The following is a 19,410-nucleotide window of genomic DNA, read 5'->3' as shown; positions in this document are numbered from 1 at the left end:
TTTCAAGATGCAAAAATGGGCTGAAAGATCTATTTATCCATAAATATAATTGTAGATATAATAGATTTATTTATTTATCCATAAATATGAATCATATAGACTGATAATTAGTAAATTAAAAATGTTTAATCATGTTTGGCTGACACCCATGTATTTATGTTTATGAATATACAATCTTTGGTATGAAGAATAGTCACTTATTCTTTAAAGAATACTATTTATTTGGATTAGCTCTACCAAATTAGACAAAAAATGTTTTCATGTTAGGCAACAAAAAACCTTGGCTTATGAAAAAGGACTTTATTATGTATCTGTTGCCATTTTTAATTAATTACTGAATCGCTTTAATAATACTCACATAAATTTATTTAAAATGAAAGTATAAGATTTACTTTTGTAGAAATTTTCTTTCTACAAGAAAGAAAATTCTTTCTACAACAAAGAATTACTATTCAAGAAAGAATACTAGATTTTCTTTCTACAATTTTTCTTTCATTTTCTTTTGTTTTGCAGAATATGCAGAAATATGCGTTAATGTTTTCCACTATTAATATGGACTTCAACCACAGTTATTTTTTTTTTTATTTTATAATTATGTATTTTGGGATGCTGCTCTGATCCAAGTATTTATCATTGTTCAATCAAGGGACTTATTTATTACTTCAATACATATCATGACGTAATATTGCAAAGAAATAATGATCAAAAAAATATGCTAAATAAAAACTTTTCTTATTGTTAAATGAATGCAGCATATTTATTTTTTGGATTTAGTACCTCACTTCATAGTAGTCAATGAAAAAAAAAAAATTTACAATTTCAAAAAAATGTTAATTACAAACAACCACTACAAATTTAAAATATCTTACTTATTAAAAATAAATTAATTAAAATTCCCATTTTCTTTAAAGTTAAATTGTATTTCTTCTGCAGTAACTGTATATTATATTTAAGACATCTGTTTAAATTTCTTAGCAGATTATGCTCTTTGATAATTTTTATGTTCTGATCGTTAAAATTTTTCACTCCATTTTCATAATCCATAATAGTTTTTTCTAGGTCTAGGAAAAATTAATTGATTTTAAATTAGTATCTTTTTTTTTCTCTTCTTTTCTGTTAGAACTTGGCACTGACTCTAAATTCTCAATTTATCATATCTGCTCAGAAAAAAAATCTCCTTTTAATTTTTGTAATGTTGAATTGTAATAATATGATGTATTTTTAAACTCGCTATACCTCTGTTGAGTGCCGCTATATTTTGTTACAAACAATAATTTTCTTTGATAAGTTTTGATTTTCTTTGTTTCAAAGACTGAAAGTTTTTCAGTTCACGAATCTCAAATCTTAGTTTTTCTGTAAACCTTACATATGTACCAACTTACATCCACACAAACATCTGTCATACAAAAATAATGTTTTTGGATTTGGAGGCATTGAAATAATTTTTTTTCACAGATTATTTACATTTTATTTAAATTTATTTTAATTTTCTTTTTGATAAATAATTTTTTTTTGTAAAAAAAGTCTCCTTAAGGCACAAAGCATAAGAAGTCCAATTTTTTAGATTTCTTTTTTACCAATCTGTATACTTTCCAGTTACTACTATAGCAGCATATATCACTGTAGCCAAAAAAGTAATAATGAATCTGGAAATGAGTATTTAAATAAGTGTTTATTATGTGAACCATAAGATGTAAAATGTGTATAATCAGTCACAATAAAATTCAAACTTAAAATAATTATGTCTCATTACATGGTAACAAAATTTTAAATTAATAAAATAAGAAATAATACAGTTATTCAATTTTTATATAACAATTACTCTGAGGAACAAAAGTAAACTTTTTTTGGCACAAAGAAACAAATATGTGATTGTAGTAGAACTTTTCACTCCAAAAGTTGGATTAGATTTTCTCTATCACCCATCTTTTTTGTGATACCTAGGTAAACTGAAAAAATGTAAGAACTTACATGAAATTTCAACTTACCTGAAATATGATAGTTGTTTTCCTTTTGTGTTTAACATCTGAAACATCCCTCTTTAGCGTCTTTAATCTGTGAGGTTTTAAAGTATCAGAAATTATAAAAAATTTTTAAAATGTTTTCTGATTGTTAAGTCGATTCATACAGGAAAAATATTCCTGTTTCATCTACATAAATAGATACAGTTGTATTTTCAATCTCGAAAATTAAAGTTTAAAATATATATACTATATTATTTATACTATATTTATTTTTTACTATATTAAGTAAAATAGCAAAGATATCATTCAGGCCCCTTATTTCTGTGGCTTTAAAGTTTACTCATTAGGTTAATTTAGTTTAATAACTTGGTCCAATTTGTTGCAATATTATAAATAACATTACAAAAAAAGAAGAAAAAAAATATATATATATATATATAAAATTTGCAGAATAACAAAGCTAAATAAAATTATAGTTTATTAGAAAAAAGTATGGTTGTTGTGATGCTCCTTCTCCAATGGAGTTGAAAAAACATCAAAAAACATCATTGAGATATAAGGAGTGCCCCAAAATTCACGCAAGATTTAAATTTTGCGCCAACTAAAAAAAAGACAGCGTGGGAGCTGACTATTAAGGATTAATAAAAATGTAGCGTTACACGGAAGAACAACGCGGTTTCATTGTTGAGCAATATTTTAAAAATAATAAAGACTTGGCAGCTACAGTCGCATTTTTTGTACAAAATATGGTCGGAATAGTGATTTAACTTCATCAGCTGTGAAGAGATTAATTAAGAAATTTGGAATTAAGAAAATCCACGAGTGATTGTTGAGGAACAAATGCACCCACAATGTGTCACTGTTTGGTGCGGATTTTGGCCGGAGGCATCATCTACTGGGTTAACTCATCATCGCAAATCAGCTGATTTAGAAATAGAGCTTTTTAAGGTTCAAATCCTCATAAAGGCAGTTACTTTTATGCAGATTTGAATACTGGATAGTAGATACTGGTGTTCTTTGGTGATTGTATTCCAATTAACCACACATCTCAAGAACGGTCTACCTGAGACTGTACAAGACAATACTTCATTTACATTCATACATATCATCCTCTGAATAATACCTTACGGTAGTTACGAAGGTTAAACAGCAAAAGAAAGAAAGGCATCATCAGACCATTCTTCGAAAATGCAGCTGATGAGGCAATGTTAATGGTGCTCACGATCGCGACATGATAATCCAGTTTTTGTGCCTAAATTGCAAAATATGGATGTGGACGACATGTGATTTCAACAAGACGGTGCCGCATGACATACAACCTAAGAAACAATTCAATTACTGCAAGAGTCATTTCCTGGTCATGTAATTTCCCGTTTTGGTAATCAGAATTGGCCGCCCAGATCATGTGACTTAACGCCGTCTGACTTTTTTCTTTGGAGTTTTTTGAAGTCTAAGGTTTATGTCAACAAACCCACGCCTTGAAGGAAGAAATTGAGCGCTGTATCAACGAAATTCAGCCACACTTATGCAAAACGGCCACGGAAAATTTCAATAAAAGTGTGCGTATATGCCAGCAAAGCCGTGGAGGCCATTTACCTGATATACTGTTACACACATAACCCTATACTGTATACTTTATGAATCATCTCGATTCCCCCCCCGAGGGGAAAAGATCCCACCTCGTAGCTGTCCGGTCGCTACACCACCCCCTCCGTTCCTAGCCAGCAGTGGCTTTAACGGAGGACATCTTCTCGCCCTCAAACTGATTGCGCACCACAGCTTACAGTTCAGGCCCCGCAGAGATGCCACCGATGCAGATGCCCCAAGGGACATCTACATCGGTAAAAATTCACCCCGAGATAGATTTACATGTTTATGCCTTCAGAATGAAGACAACGGACACCTGCAGCTACCACGTCGCCCTCAAGAACTAAGCTAGGAAACCTAACCGCGGAAAGAAGACCCCGCGCCTAGATCCTACTATAAAGAGCCACTTTCTGAATGTCTCAGATCCGCACTAACAACCTCAACAATGAACTTTATGAATCAATAAAAATATACAATTTTTAATTAAAAACCTGTGTTTTTTATCAAAATTACTTCTTGCGTGAATTTTGGGACACTTTATATGCAAGCCAAATTTCAGATTTTTTTGGTTAACAAGTTTAAGAGATATGAAACAAAAATTGTTTAGAAATAACACTGAATTACTCCTACTGCTAAATCCGAACAGCTTAAAGCTCTGGATATAATGCAAATGTTGGGGCTATTACTTTTGATATCCAAAAAGTTACTTGCTAACCCATTTCTGTAGTGATATATATATTAAATGTTGATTTTCTGTTATCCTACATTATTACCAAAACTTATATATAAGAAATATAACCTGAATTAAAAAATCTCAAATATTAATTTAATTTTACAATTCTGTACTTCAGGAATGGATGTGTAAGATTCATATGAGTACAAAAAAATTTTCGAAAGACCCATACGCAACTATGTATCACAATCTATGTTCATTGAAAGCTTCAGTATTTCATCAGAAACTACTGTAATTTAATGTACATTTTTTTTTTTGTTTTTTAAATAGCTCAACTGCTTTTAGATTTGATATTTTTTATAACAAAGGCAGAAATCATAAAAACACTAGTCGACAAAAAGTTTTTTTTGTGTATCTGGAATCGTACATGGTGATTTTAACTAATTTTGGAGTGCTGAATTCAAAACTCTTATTAGAATTTGTTTAATACATCACATTTTTTAGATACATACGATTTATTTACTAATAAATGCATAATCACTGTGAAATCAATATTTAAAAAAATTTATTACTTATGTTTATCCATTTAAAATTTGTTTAAATCAACTAAATTTTTATTTATTTAAACAAAAATAAATTGAAATACATTAATATAATTTTCTAAAAAGTCTAAATCATTGCAAATTTCTTTATAATAACAATTTTTAAAAGCTTAAATTACTGGAATTGTCTTACCGTTAATTTTTAAAACACATTGACAAACTTTTTCACTTGTATGATGTTTAATCAGTTTCTCTAAACAAAAACAAACAATAGTCACCCATCATTCCAGGATCCCATCTTCCTTGGTACTAATGCTCCATGGTCAGAATATTCTGATAGAATCGCTCTCCTTGCTCTTCACTGATGGAGCCCAAATTTTCAGGAAAAAAGTCTAGTTGGGAGTGTAGGAAATAATTTTTAATGATATCCTACATTCTAAATGCCTGTAGTTTTCTAACAGCTTATTAACCAAAAAATAATAATTTTCATCTTTTCTGTTGCCTCACCGTCTTTGAAGGACTTCCATACAGCTAATTCATATTTGCTAAGTTTATTGTCAAAAGTTGAGCCCTTAAGCAATTTCTTGATTTTCAGACCAATAAATATATCCTAAAAACTTATTGTTAAATAATTAAATTCTGGTCTATCTTTGTCTAGTGCCTATACAAAATTTTTCATGAATCTGAGTTTCACATGAAGTGGTGCAGCATGATTTCACCATTCTCAATTATTGATAAATATTTTTACATTTTTTAACCAGCCACAAAGTTCTGCCACAATATCCATTTCTTTACTTGGCAATACCTTTTTGTATCACAATTATCCCAAAAGCAAAGAAAACAACATTTTATAAATTCACCTTGTAAACCAAGAAGTAACGCAACAACTTTCAGATCACTACAATATTGCAATATATGCTCTTTGTAATTTATTATTTCTAATATTGATATCGTAGTTTCATACATTTCTTTCATGTTGACTACATCAGCTAATGGAATGGATGGTTGTTTGTTACCATCATGCAATAAAATTACTTTCATGCTATCTTTAGTCAATAAAAAGATATTCTTCAGGAATATGCTGAATTCCAAATTCTTTCATCAGACCATCAACATCAGTACAAGCCTACAATGAATTTCTCATAGTAAAATAAGTTGAAGAGTTTTATTTTGTGCTCTAAACATAGTAACTTTTATTTTTCTCTGCTAAAAGATTCTACTGTTGCAGTGTAGACTCCAGAAGTTTGGCTTGCTACTTTGATAACTTTATATTGCAAACTAAATCATTAAGTTCATGTTGTTGAATTAAATGAGGATATTTCTCATCAGATATAGAAAGAAATTCTTCAATATCCTCTACTTCATCTGCTTCATTTTCTGATTATTCTTCTACCAATGTCAGATTAGATAGTGGTACAGGTACAGGTAACTCCGGGTAGTGCCGGCTTTAGAGCTGAGGATATATCTGCATATTATATGAACTTTCTATTACTGAATGAAAATCCAATTATATTTTTCATGCAAAAGTAGTAGTCAGTGAAGTGTTCCTTAGGTTCACTCCAATCCAACGATACAGCAAATGGTGTGTGGCTCATCATTTCCCCTTCAACCATTCAGTTAGAGTTACTGAGCACAATATGCAAATAACATGAGGAACCCAGATTTTATCTCTATCCCTGAGTGCACAATGAAAATAAAATTTATAAGCTGTTTTTATTAATTCAGAAATTGTCTTTCTTTGAGATTTAGGTGTAAATTTAACACAGACTAACAAGAATTGTCTGGATGGTTGAACATCCGTGAACTTTTGCAGAAAAGACTTTTGATGTTGTAGCAAATAAATATGAGAGAAATCACTTTTATATTAAAGAATTGATGAAATTAGGAAAATTAATGAATTAATTTTTCTGTACTATCAAGGAATTTTGATAAATTAAGTCTTGTTATTAAGTTTCTAACTGCAGGAAAGCTCAATTGTACCTATAAAAACTTTACCCAAATAAAACCTTTAAAAAATCAAAACCAACCAAAAATTAAAAATAACTGAAAAATGAAATATTCCATATTAAAAAAATTTATATATTTTTTTTCTTTAAATCCCAAGTTAATGAAGTTGGTGACAGATTAATAAGAAACAATATTTGTGACTTGTCATGTAGTTAATAAAACTTACTACTTTTTTACAAATTATCACCTGGAAAAGAGCTATGGATGTCAGATTATTAAAAAATCAAAATCTAAAGAAGAATTGATTAGCAGTATCTTTTACTTTTTAGTGTGCTTTTCTGAAGTTTAATTTATTACCTTTTTAAAAGTCTTTTGGTTTTTTTTTTAATAACATTTGATCAACAAAGAAATACCAGGGGTATAAAAAAAATCGGTACAAGACAAGGAATATGTGTTTTGATCAAATTAAGAAGGAAAAAATAGAGAAATGACATAAAATAGCTCCCCCAACAATGAACTAAGTCTGTCCAGAAAACAAAATAATAATATTTTATCTCAATTTTTTCGACCAATTGTCTCAACAAATTTTAAGTGAGAATGAACATTAGCATGAGAATGACTTTGGCACCACTTTATTACATAACAGTAAAATTGCAACTAAAAGTAGACGAGGCATAACCATAGGATTTTCCACTGCAAAATAAAAAAAGAACATAAAAATATGTAAATTTTATTATGAGAAAGGCTTGAACACATAATAAGGTGGACTTGAGAATTTTCCTTTTCTAAATCAGTAAAAATGGAAAATATCAAAAAAATTAAATTACATATCACTCATTTTGAATTTACTGAAACATTAAAGGATTGTAGAAGTTGGATATATTTTTGAATGTTTTTCAGAAACCTAATGACATAGTTAATTCAACAACTGCTAAAAAGGCGGAGTCTCCATCTCCAGAATACAGCAGCAGTTCTCCTTTGAATTAACATTTCATGGCAGCTAGTTGTTTACTTTAACATTCCTGTAAGTATTGAAATACTACAAATACATTATTTTTTCTAAAAGGCTCAACTTATACATTTAAATTAATTAGTGAATTAAAAATAAACTTGAGTCATTAAAATTAATTGATCCATCAAATCAAACATCTTGATGAAATATATTTGTATACTGACTACAATTTCACTTTATTGGATCCACGGTCAACCATCTGCGTGAAAGACATTTATAAACAATAGAATTTCTGAAATGCAACAAAATAGTGCAATTGCTATTTGCCATTATGTCAAATCTTCACTTAGTATTATGTCACTTTGGTGGCATGGTCCAGTTTGGCTTTCACAATCATGTTGGCCAAATAACCATAATTCTGTTTTTAATAACTGCAATTTGAATCCAGAATGCTAACTGAAAAAAACATGAACTATGTCAATATCATATGTATCTACTGTTCTATTTGACTACACAAAACGATTCTCTCATCTCTACACACTCTAATCCGTACATTTAGTTTTTGTTTCAGATTTATTCATAACGTTAAGTCAAATCAATTAGAACAAATTTCTGGTCCTTTAACTATACAAGAACTACACAACTGCAATCTATGCATATTAGTAAGGAAATAAATAATCTTAAAAGTAATCAAACTATTTCTAATCACAGTAAACTTAAGTCTCTTGATCCCTTTTTGAACAATGTAGGTTTACTACGTGTAGGAGGAAGGCTGCAACATTCTCTTTTACATTACCCTGTGAAACATCCTGTTATTATGTATCCACATGCTAATATTACCAAATTAATCATTAATGCTGAACATTTACAACTTTTACAATCTGGTAGTCACTTAACCCATCATTCATTAAGTCAAAGGTCTGGATCATATATGAAAAAAAAAAATTATTTATTCCATCATTCATAAATATATAACATGTTTTCAAACCCAAGTCCAACAAGCTTGGTCAGATACCATCCTTTGGAGTGACTCCTTCATGACCATTCTCTGCTTGTGCAGTAGATTATAGCAGTCCAATTTTAATAAGTCATGGCGGGCAGAGATCAAAGTCCTTAAGTAAATCTTATATTGCACTCTTTATATGCATCAGTACTAAAGCGTTTCATTTAGAAATAGTTTAGGATTTGACTAGTCATTTATTGCAACACTCAAAAAGATTTATTTCACGTAGATGTATTCCTACTATCTTTTTAGGTAACGGTTCCAATTTCCATTCTGCCAAGAACATTCTTATGACTTATTTAAATTTTTTAATTCAGAAAACCTAACATCACATTCAAGTATTTTCATCCAAATAAAACATATGGTCATTTATTCCACCTTCTTCACCCGATTTTGGTGGCTTATGGGAGGATGCAATCAAAAGCGTAAAATATCATTTACATCCCGTAGTAGAACAAACAATCCTTAACTTTGAAGAATTGTAGACGGTTTTGACACAGATTAAAGCCTGTCTTAATTCATGTTCCATTTTAACTGTTTCCACGGATCACAGAGATGCAGAACCCCTATCGCCTGGACATTTTCTTGTTTGCTGACCACTCATGTCTTTACCTGAGCCCGATTACCAAAGGATTGAAATTAATCACTTAGGTAGTTGGCAATTACTCCAGAAATTTGTCCAATCTACATGGAAACTGTGGTCTATGGACTTCTACATTATCTCTAACAGCAAAATAAGTGGCGTTTTCAAGTGACAAATTGTTTGTAAAACGGAAAAAAAATCTCTGGTTCATATCCAGCAGAGGACCAAAAATTTATGTACCATCAAATAACTATACTTTAATGCGCTATTAATTATTCTGTAAATATGACATCAAAAGTTATTTCCTTATGTTCTCTGTTTTTGATTATGCTTCTGTTGTACACTGTAATACTAAAAGAGGACATCATCCTACATCTTTCTCAAGATTTACCTTTTACATTCCTATTGATAATCATGTTATATCTTTTTATTTTCACCTACTCTGATTAAAGTTTCAACAAAAAAAGGAAAAAAAATTTTTAGTATTACTGTGTTAAAGCCTTGCATGTTTTTATCATAAAGTATTAAAATAATTTTTTTCTTTCCTTCTGTAGAAAACACATTGTCAAATATTTTTAGTGCTAAACAAATATTTTAGTGTAAAGTAAAACTTACTTTTTGTTTCATATATAATGTCTTTCTTTTCAGATGAACTGGAACTTCCTACTACTCAGTGCCAAGGACAACAATTTTAATAGTAACCATAAAACAAAATAAAGAAAGCTCAGTGTTTAATATTCAGAACAAAAAGTAACTATTAAAACGACTTGTCTGTTGTAGTACAAAGTCATTTTTATAAATTTACAGAATATCTATTTACAAGTATTGTAATTTATGAGGATAAATTCTAATAAATAATGATTATTAAATAAAAAATCAATTTTAATGAGAAAACTAGACTAATTATTTCTTATAATACTGAAAACACTAGTAAAACTGAAAGTGATCAGTCATTTGAAATACCTACTAAGAATATGTTTCCAATAGACGAATTCTTTTTAGAACACGAACTCAGTACATTTACTGCTGATTTCACGGAATTAAGACAATAATATTTTTTTTAAAGAGGCACATCTGTCATTAATCTTTTGCTGCTAAAATGAGTTCATATGGAAGAACTTCAACAAAAATATAAGAAAAAGTTAGTCTAGCAAACTTAATCCTAGCAGCAGAGTATTATTTACAAAAATAAATTACTTACTAATTGCTTGTTATTATTTTCTTTCACTCCATGTAGAGCACTTTCATTGAAATCTCTGGTTTGTCAGCATCTATGAATATATACTTTATTAAGTGAATAAAAATTTACATAATAAATATTTGATAAACATACCTCTCTGTATTTTTATTTTTTAACTCTGTTTTTAATTAAAAAATTATACATTCATGTATCCTGTTGAAACTGAGATCTGTAAAAGTGCTGATAAGAAAATAATACACAGTATGTGAATGAGAATTTATTTTTACAGATAATTTAATATGATGTTATTAATACAGATTGATGGAAAATGTACTTTCATGAAACTATTAAGTGTCCTCTTCCATTTTTTATACATTCTATAAAAGGATTAAAGTGATCACAGTATATTTGCTGCTGATTTCAAGAAATTATAAAACTCTCACTGAGTTGCAACTCTCACATATTTCAACTGTTGCAACAGTCTTTTTTTTTTTAAAGAGGCTCACCTATCATTAACCTTTGGCTGCTAAAATGAGTTCATGTGGAAGAACTTCAACAAAATAGAAGAAAAAGGTTTAAAGACTTGTTTAGTCTAGCAAACACCATCCTAGCAGTAGAATCTAATTATTTACAAAAATAAATTGTCAGTTACTAATTGCTTGTTATTATTTTCTTCTTTCACTTATTTGAGCGCTTACACTGAGATCTCTGGTTTGATCACTGAGATCTGAGAAAGTGCTGATAAGAAAATAATACACAGTATGTGAATGAGAATTTATTTTTATAAATAATTTAATATAATATTAATACAGAATGACTCTTAAGTCAATTCACTTGCCATGAAGAAAAATGGAAATAATAAAAATTCCATTAAAAAAAGTTCCTTTATTAGCAGTACTAAAGCAATGTATTTTCATGAAACTATTAATAAGTGTCCTCTTCCATTTTCTAAAAAAAATGATCAAAACTGACATGTTGGTTACTGAAGAATTGTTTAATTGTATGCTGTCTTGGCGGTTAAAAATAGTTTTGTAACATAACACTTGTAACTTATGACTTAAAGTAATGTTTTAATCTGAACAAGAATTGAGAGAGTCCATCCGGACACAACCGCCTTGGGTCAGGTATGAGTGTAGCCTGGTTTAGAAGATGCTACGTACAGTGCTCGAGGAAGCAGCTTGTGACATAGAGTGGCATGATGATCTGGTGACCATAGTTTGCTGTGGGCACCCCAACCACCGCTAGGTTTCAGCACCCAACATCAAGAGGGGGTGAAAACGTAACACCACCCACCCACCAAATTATAATTATAATTTTTATAAAAATTATAATGAAAGGATGATAAAGAAAAAAGTCATTGATTAGATTTAGAACGATTCATATCATCCCAATCATCTAAATTTGGAATAATAATCAGTTTATTAACAGCTCTTTATGGTGGTGTTATTTTTTTTTATGTCTACTAGTCTAGCGAGTCCATTCTTGCCTGGATAAACTTTAACTATTACTCCTAATCTCTACCAGAGAGGAGACAGGTTATTTTCCTTAATTATAACTAGATTACCAATGCAAATAAATGTTGGTATTTGAAACCTTGCACTTAGTTCTCTGTTGTAGAAAATGTAAGTAGTCGTTAGATCATACCTTCCAAAAATCTCTTAATAATTTTTGTGTAAGCTGCCACCTAGCGTGCTTATTTATGTTAATGCCTGAGAAATCAGGGTCAGGTAAGGAAGTTAATGGAGCAAAGGTTAGAAAATGACCAGGAGTAAGTGGAGCAGGATCAGACGTATGCCGCCCACCATGACAGATAAGTATTTCCAAAATTGATTTCTCATGGAGAAAGATCTGACAATATAGTTCTTATATTTCAAATTGTGGATGAATCGACGATATATGAAAATATGTTTAGTGTTCGTGTGGACGAAGAAAATGGTTTTGAAAGTTCTACAGCTTCTGTAGCTTGCAGAGCAGCTAAAACACAATAGTTTTGCTAGACTTCTCTTCCTTGAGCGAAACTGACAGAATCATAGAAATAACAGATTGATTGGGTTTTCATCCTTATCTAATTTTATGAAAGAATCAGAATTGTCAAACATATCTGGAACTTTGTAATGGCATTTATGTAATGAAAGTCCATATTTGCTAAGCAATAACAAAACATCATTGTACAATTTTTTTAACTGATCGATGTTGTCACAACCAGTGAGCAGATCATTGACATAAAAATCTTGCTTAATTACTTGGCAAACTTGAGGAAAAGAGGCTTCATTTTTATCGGAAATTTCAATCAAACATCTTGTTGCTAGAAAACTTGAAGTTGCTGAACCATAAGTAACTATCTGTAAGTTATATGGAATGATTGAAGTTGGTATCATCATACCAGAGAATTCTTTGTAATGAAAAATCTTGAGGATTAATGCGAATTTGTCTGTACATTTTAGGAATGTCTCCTGATAGCACATAGCTGTGAGTTCTAAAACGAATTATAATTGAAAATAAATCTTATTGTACTACTGGACATGTAGCAAGAATTGAATTGAGTGAATGGCCATTTGAAGTTTTCGCACTACCATCAAATACCACTCTTGTTTTGGTAGTGGTGGAAGATTCACAAAATACTGCGTGATGAGGCAAATAAAAGGTTTCAGATGGAACCTTGGACTGAAATGAATCTACAGGTTGCATGTGATCCAATTCTTGATATTCCTTCATGAAATGGAAGTAGTCTTCCTTGTGTTTAGGATTTTTCTTAAATCTACACTGTAATAAATTGAAACGATGTTTGACATTTGCATAAGAATCTCCTAAGTACAATTTTACTTACGAGGAAGAGACACAACAAATTTGCCTCATTGATCGCGAAAGGTATTTTCAACAAAATGTTTTTCACAGAAAGATTCCTCTTTGGTTGGTAAACGATCTTCTATCTCTTCAGATCTCCAAAATGATTCTACTTCAGAGGAAAGTTGTTCATTACTAACAAGAAGTGATATTGAATTTGAATTGTTTTTCTGCTTACTAGGTTTAGTAGGGATTTGACCAGAAACTATAAAACCAAGATGAGTTTCCTGAAGTATGGTATGATTGGAATTATGAGTTAATAGAACAGGCTTAAGTAGAGAAAAATAATATTGAGCTCCTAGGAGAATGTCGATTTGCCCAGGAATATTAAAATGAGGATCGGCTAGAAAAAGGTGAGAAGGAATTTCCCAGTCAGTTACATTTACAAAATGAATGGATAACAAACCTGTAATGGATGGCATTACATGACATTTCAAATTAAAATTTTCATATCTAGAATTAATTTTTTAAATCAATACTTAGCTTAGATTTAGTAATGACATTGGTAATAATTGTGACCGGCATGAGAACAGGTTTGGTTTGAAGCCCAAGTTTGGCAGAAACCTTTCAGTACAAAATGAAATCATCAAAGCAGAATCAAGTAAGACTCTAGCTTGGATGAAATAACCTTTTTTATTATTAACGTTAACTGTTGCTGTTGTAAGTAAAACAGACTTGTTAGGTTCTGATTTTAAAGTACAATATGAACTATTAGCTGAAGGAGCTTGATTCAGCTTAGAAGATTTATTTACTGCGTCTTGCAGCGCCTAATCTAAATGAATTAGCATATGATGCTTCTGTAAGCATTTTTTACATTTATGATTACTTGGGCAATCCTTGACAATATGTTGTTTACTTATAAACAATTAAGACATAATTTTTCTTGAAATACAAAGTTTTTTCTTTCATTAACATTATAACTTAAAAACTTACCAATTGATACAATGGATGGTTACTAATTTTACATAATGTACACATAAAATTATTAGAATTATTTACATAAAATACATTTATAGAAGAACTAGGTTTTAGTTATATTTGTTGCTGCTAAATCCTACATTAGATGGCTGTGCCTTTTGATTACTTTGAATCATGTCTGTGGATTCAAGTAATTTACGTTAAGATTCTAAAAAAGACAAATTGTTCTAACTTAGGGAATTCATTACCTTCTAATGGTTGTTCCCAATTTCTTAAAGTATTTAAATTTAAGTTTTGTGTAATTAACTCCATTATAATAAATTCTAAATAGCCAATATTTAGATTTTTCAATGCATTAATGTTTGAATTAACTTGGTCAATGAACTTAGATAAATTTTTAGAATTCTCCTTTGGTTTTAAATTAATAATTTCTAAAGCACGTTTAGTTGTTATTAGCCTTTTGTTATCATAATGAGCTTTAAGTAATTCTATTGCAGTTTCTTAACTTTCAGACATTACTGATAAATTTTTTATTACATCAGAGCATTGCCTCTTAGGAAATTTGTAAGAAAATAAAATTTTTCAACATTAGAAAATTCTTCTTGTTTATGAACTAAACTATTAAAAACATCAATGAATTTATGCTAAGCCTTCACACCATGAAAGGGCTCAATTTGTATATGTTTTAAAGTAATGGATTAGGTTTGTTACTCACTTTAGTTGCATTAGTTACCTCTGAAATTTTGAAATGATTTTGTAATTTTTTATGTTTTAACTTAAGTTTATCAAAAAGGTTATCATAAGTGTCTCTGACTTCAAGGTCCTTATCAGTCGCATCTTGGTGCAATTCGATTTCAGATTGAACATTGAAAAATAGTTTTTCGTATTCTAACAGTTCATCAAACTTAATGGTAAATAGATCGTAATCGCCTGAATTAAGATCACAGTTTTCAAAGAATGTTTTTAATTTGGCTACTCTTCATAATGCCTATTTTAATTAAATCCTTGAATTCCATTTTTATTGGAATCATACATAAAATAATATTAAATTTGAATGAAACAAAGTTATAAAATAAGGTTAAAAAATAAATATCATACACAATAATATTGTTAAAGTATAGCCTATGCATAAAGTAGAATGAACTGGATTGGGTGTAAATATGATACGATATTGCTAAAATCTGCTGTGTGCAGGTCAGCAAACAATAGAAAGATTACCTAAGATATGCACATGCATGTTTTGTACAGCGCAAGACAAAGGAAACATGTCCAAACTGGTATTGCGGTTGAATCCTTATACCTGGCTAACTATAAGATACAATTTTAACTGTGTTATAAAACATTGAAATATTTAACTATTGAAATATTCATAAACATTTGAATGCTTCACTAATGTTAATTTTTTTAATTGCACTTTCAACATACACCTTAATTTTTTGATACACCTTTTATAAATACCATGCTGTTGACTTGGTTTGATCTTATCAAAACCCATGGATGAATGCTGTAGAGCGGCTAAGTCCGTGCTGTTAATGCAGCAACTTGACGATGAAATGTTGGTTAACAGATGCAGTAGTCAATCCAGTAGGTACGGTGACTTGACAATCTAATTTTTGAATGTGGAGACGAATGACCAAAAACCATGTGTAGAATCCAGCGGTGTAACTATCCGGCCCATCTGGCCTGCGATGACCAAAAAACATGTTGCGACGTCAACAGGATGCCGTTCATCAACAGCGTTGCTGTAGATTTTAGAATGAGGGTGGACTGTATGTGTTCATAAGTGATGAATGAAGACAAAACCTTGTTGATTACTGAAGAATTATTTAATTGTATGCCGTCTTGGCATTTTAAAATAGTTTTGTAACATAACACTTGTAACTTATGACTTAACTTTAAAGATAGCAAACATAAGCTAAATAAAACTTAAAGTAATGTTCGTCCAAACAAGAATTGAGAGAGTTCATCCGGACACGACTGCCTTGAGTCAGGTATGAGTGTAAACTGGCTTAGAAAGCGTTACGTACAATGCTCAAGGGAGCAGCTTGTGACATAGAGTGGCGTTATGATCTGGTAACCATAGTTTTTCTGTGGGCACCCTAGCCACTGCTAGGTTTCAGCACCTGATGGCAAGATGGGGTGAAAATGTAGCAAACAGATATTTTGATTGATGAAACAGATATATTTGTAATTGACCTTTCCTGTTCCTCTAGATTTTTTAGTGCTGAAGAGAATACCCACTGAATAAAACTACTAGGTATCAAATCCTATAAGGCAAATCAGTTATGCCACGCAGCCTATCCATTAACAAAAAAAAAATTTCATCAAAAAATTTCAAGTTTTGCTTTAAAGTATACTGGGGTCTGTCATGCTGTCAGAGAAGCAAGTAGACTGCAGAATAAGTTATTTTTTCTAGATCTGGTAATACTGAACTTTTTTTCTTGTAGACTGCTGAGAAAATTATTATCTCAAAGGACCCTCATCTTTAGGACCTTTCCTAACAATCCAGTTCTCAAAATCTTTCTTTCCAAACTGTAACACTAGGCATATGCAGCATTGGCTGTATTACTTTTTAAGGAGTATTACTATTTAATAGTTAACCAACACACATAGTTGTAATGGCTAACATGTTTCATCAGTTCATAAAAGTCATCACAAAAATTATGGATGTGCTGCATTATGGACCATGAACTCCATCAGAATGATCAGAGAAAGCGAGGGAAAAATGTGAAATGCCATGAAAGTCTGGGAATTCATCCTTCTATAATAGACATTCAGTATAATGATAAATAGAAGATGAAGTTGACTATCTCTGAGGTCAAGGACACTGTAGAGCTGGATAAATTTATCCAGTTGGGTTAAACTCATAGTCACTCATAGGAAATTTAAAGATTTAAGTTTATGGTCTGTTATGAAATTTTCATCTTATGGTAAATGATCAGTTGCAAATGATCACACCGTAAATAAATATCTTATGATAGAAAAGTGGCAAAGTTTTTTGTGGAACAGCAAGTCATTTGCAAGATTGTTAAGAGCTGGATGAATATCTCTTGCATTTTGATGGGCTTGGTAAAGGCCTTACTTCCTTCAATAAGCCTAGTCTGGGATGTTTGTTGTCTTTTCAGGGCAACTAAATTTGACTTATCTAATGTTATGTCACTAACAAATATTTCTTCAGTTGACTTGCTTATTTTTAAACATTTTTAAAAATATTTTTATTTTAGAAATGAATAGGTTGCAGCTACATATAACAAAAAAAAGTAATCTGAGGTGGAAAGCTGAACAAAATTAGTCATGTAATAATGGATAATGGACACAAAATCAAAAAATGGAAATGAAGAAGCAGGTACAATTATAAATAAGAAAATATGATGGAGTGTATTATAAACTATATATAACAAAGATATTATATTGCAAACCTAACACTATCATAGTACAGATTTATATTCCAATTTCATCAGTTGAAAATAAAGAAACAGTAAAGATATGTGAAGAATAGGTGATGTAAAAAAACAGAACTCTTTTTGAACCTACCTTGCAACAAGTATTAAATAAATTAGTAAGTATAAGATTCCAGTCACATTTTACAACAGTATTGAAAACAACATTTTTTTGCAACAATCAGTTCAGTGAGGAGTTTTAACCTAGTGGTATTTTTTTTAGATTTTTAATACTGTATCAATTTATAATAGATTTATGTTAAAAGTAGACACCTAAAAAGCTATACGTTAAATTGACAACTTAGAATAACTTCTCATTTATAAGTTACTGTGAAAGATGGAAATCATTAACAATGAAAATTCATTTTCTAAACATAAACTACACAAATTAAATAAACTAGAAATGCACTTTATTTGCAGAAATACACTTTATTTTATTAACGTTACCTTCAAATTATTAAAAAAATAAATATTTTACCTTTACAATAAACTATAAGCTTTACACATCTACATTCTATAAAAAAAGATATAGTTTATGCATACAAAATTAAAATATTACAAATTATAATAAAAAATAATCTAATATACATTCTTATTATCTAGAATTAAGAACAGAAGCGGTGAAAATCTGCTGTAAAATCTGAGGTATTTCTTTTACATCCATACAAAGAAAACTGCGACCTGCTGGTAAAGCATTTGTCAACCTGAAAATTAAATGTAATATCAGAAAAAAGATGCAAAAAAATTCACTAAATAATTAATTGTAGTTAACTCTTGTTTATTCATGCTGTGGTATGTAGTTCATCACGTTAGATTATAGATAGATTAAGTGATGTCATTTTAACTTGTTGGCAAACATCACTGTACTTTGTTCAATTCCTGATTAGGAAACATCCTCTGGCATAAAGCTTAAAGCACCCACTAAAGCAAACTATACATCAGTAACATCTCCACAACTAGAGATGGAAATTGAGGTAAAGCTAGAGGTGACGGGGACCTAGTTCTTTTAGCTTTTATCATAAATTTTAATATAGGATGGACTACAAAAACTGATTATTTTTTAAAACTATTAAGGCTGATAACTTTATAGATACGCAATTTCCATCAATTGTTTCAGCAGTGATAAAGAAACTAATATGATGATTGGGTCTTGTTCTTTCTTTATCACTGCTGAAGCAACTGACGGAAGTGTATATTGTTTATGAAGAATGAAAATGGCCCTGCGACTTGGCCTATCATTACTTCTGCAAGCACCGTTATTAACTTGGCAGCATTCACTAATTTATGAATGTCACAATACTTTATTAGAATCACCTTATGTAAACCTATTTATTACCATTTTCCCTGTATAAATAATTCAGTGTGCTTAATTTAATTCAAAGCTAACATTAGAACTAAAAAGAAAAACACACAATTCATGTTAATACAAACTGATATAAATAATCTATAGATATATAGAAATTTGTTGTAAAGATTTTTAACAGCTTCTGTTGTAAAACATAACTTATAACAGCATGCAAAAAATTTAATTAAAATGCAGAAGTTTATCAACGAAATATTTAATACTAAATTGTAAACACAAAAAAAATATTTTTTAATTAAGATTTTTAACTTATGATTTATTTATGTTCACTGGTTAAAACTCATATTTTCACTCTAATAAAATAGAACATTAATAATCAGAATACTTAATACAATATTAGTAACGGATGAATTATCACTAAACATATTAAATTCTTTTTTTTATTATGTCTGTAAAACAACGTAAATAAAAGAT

The 19,410-nt window shown here is 30.0% G+C and overlaps 2 protein-coding genes across 2 annotated transcripts in view; one reads left to right on the top strand and one right to left on the bottom strand.

Moving 5' to 3' along the window:
• Positions 1-10,076, top strand: part of LOC142317791 (uncharacterized) — a 316,560-nt gene extending 306,484 nt beyond the window's left edge. The window contains exons 16-17 of the mRNA XM_075354339.1: positions 7,614-7,737; positions 9,900-10,076. Of these exons, the coding sequence (XP_075210454.1) occupies positions 7,614-7,700 (87 nt within the window). The 3' untranslated portion in view covers positions 7,701-7,737; positions 9,900-10,076. The remainder of the gene's footprint in view (positions 1-7,613; positions 7,738-9,899) is intronic.
• Positions 10,077-18,013: 7,937 nt separating this feature from the next.
• Positions 18,014-19,410, bottom strand: part of c12.2 (von Willebrand factor A domain-containing protein c12.2) — a 168,237-nt gene continuing 166,840 nt past the window's right edge. The window contains exon 25 of the mRNA XM_075374827.1: positions 18,014-18,337. Within this exon, the coding sequence (XP_075230942.1) occupies positions 18,229-18,337 (109 nt within the window). The 3' untranslated portion in view covers positions 18,014-18,228. The remainder of the gene's footprint in view (positions 18,338-19,410) is intronic.

Source organism: Lycorma delicatula, chromosome 1 (genome assembly GCF_047948215.1).
Source record: "Lycorma delicatula isolate Av1 chromosome 1, ASM4794821v1, whole genome shotgun sequence".
Taxonomy (NCBI): domain Eukaryota; kingdom Metazoa; phylum Arthropoda; class Insecta; order Hemiptera; family Fulgoridae; genus Lycorma; species Lycorma delicatula.
Note: the sequence above shows the minus strand (reverse complement) of the source record. Positions and strands in the feature narration are given on the sequence as shown.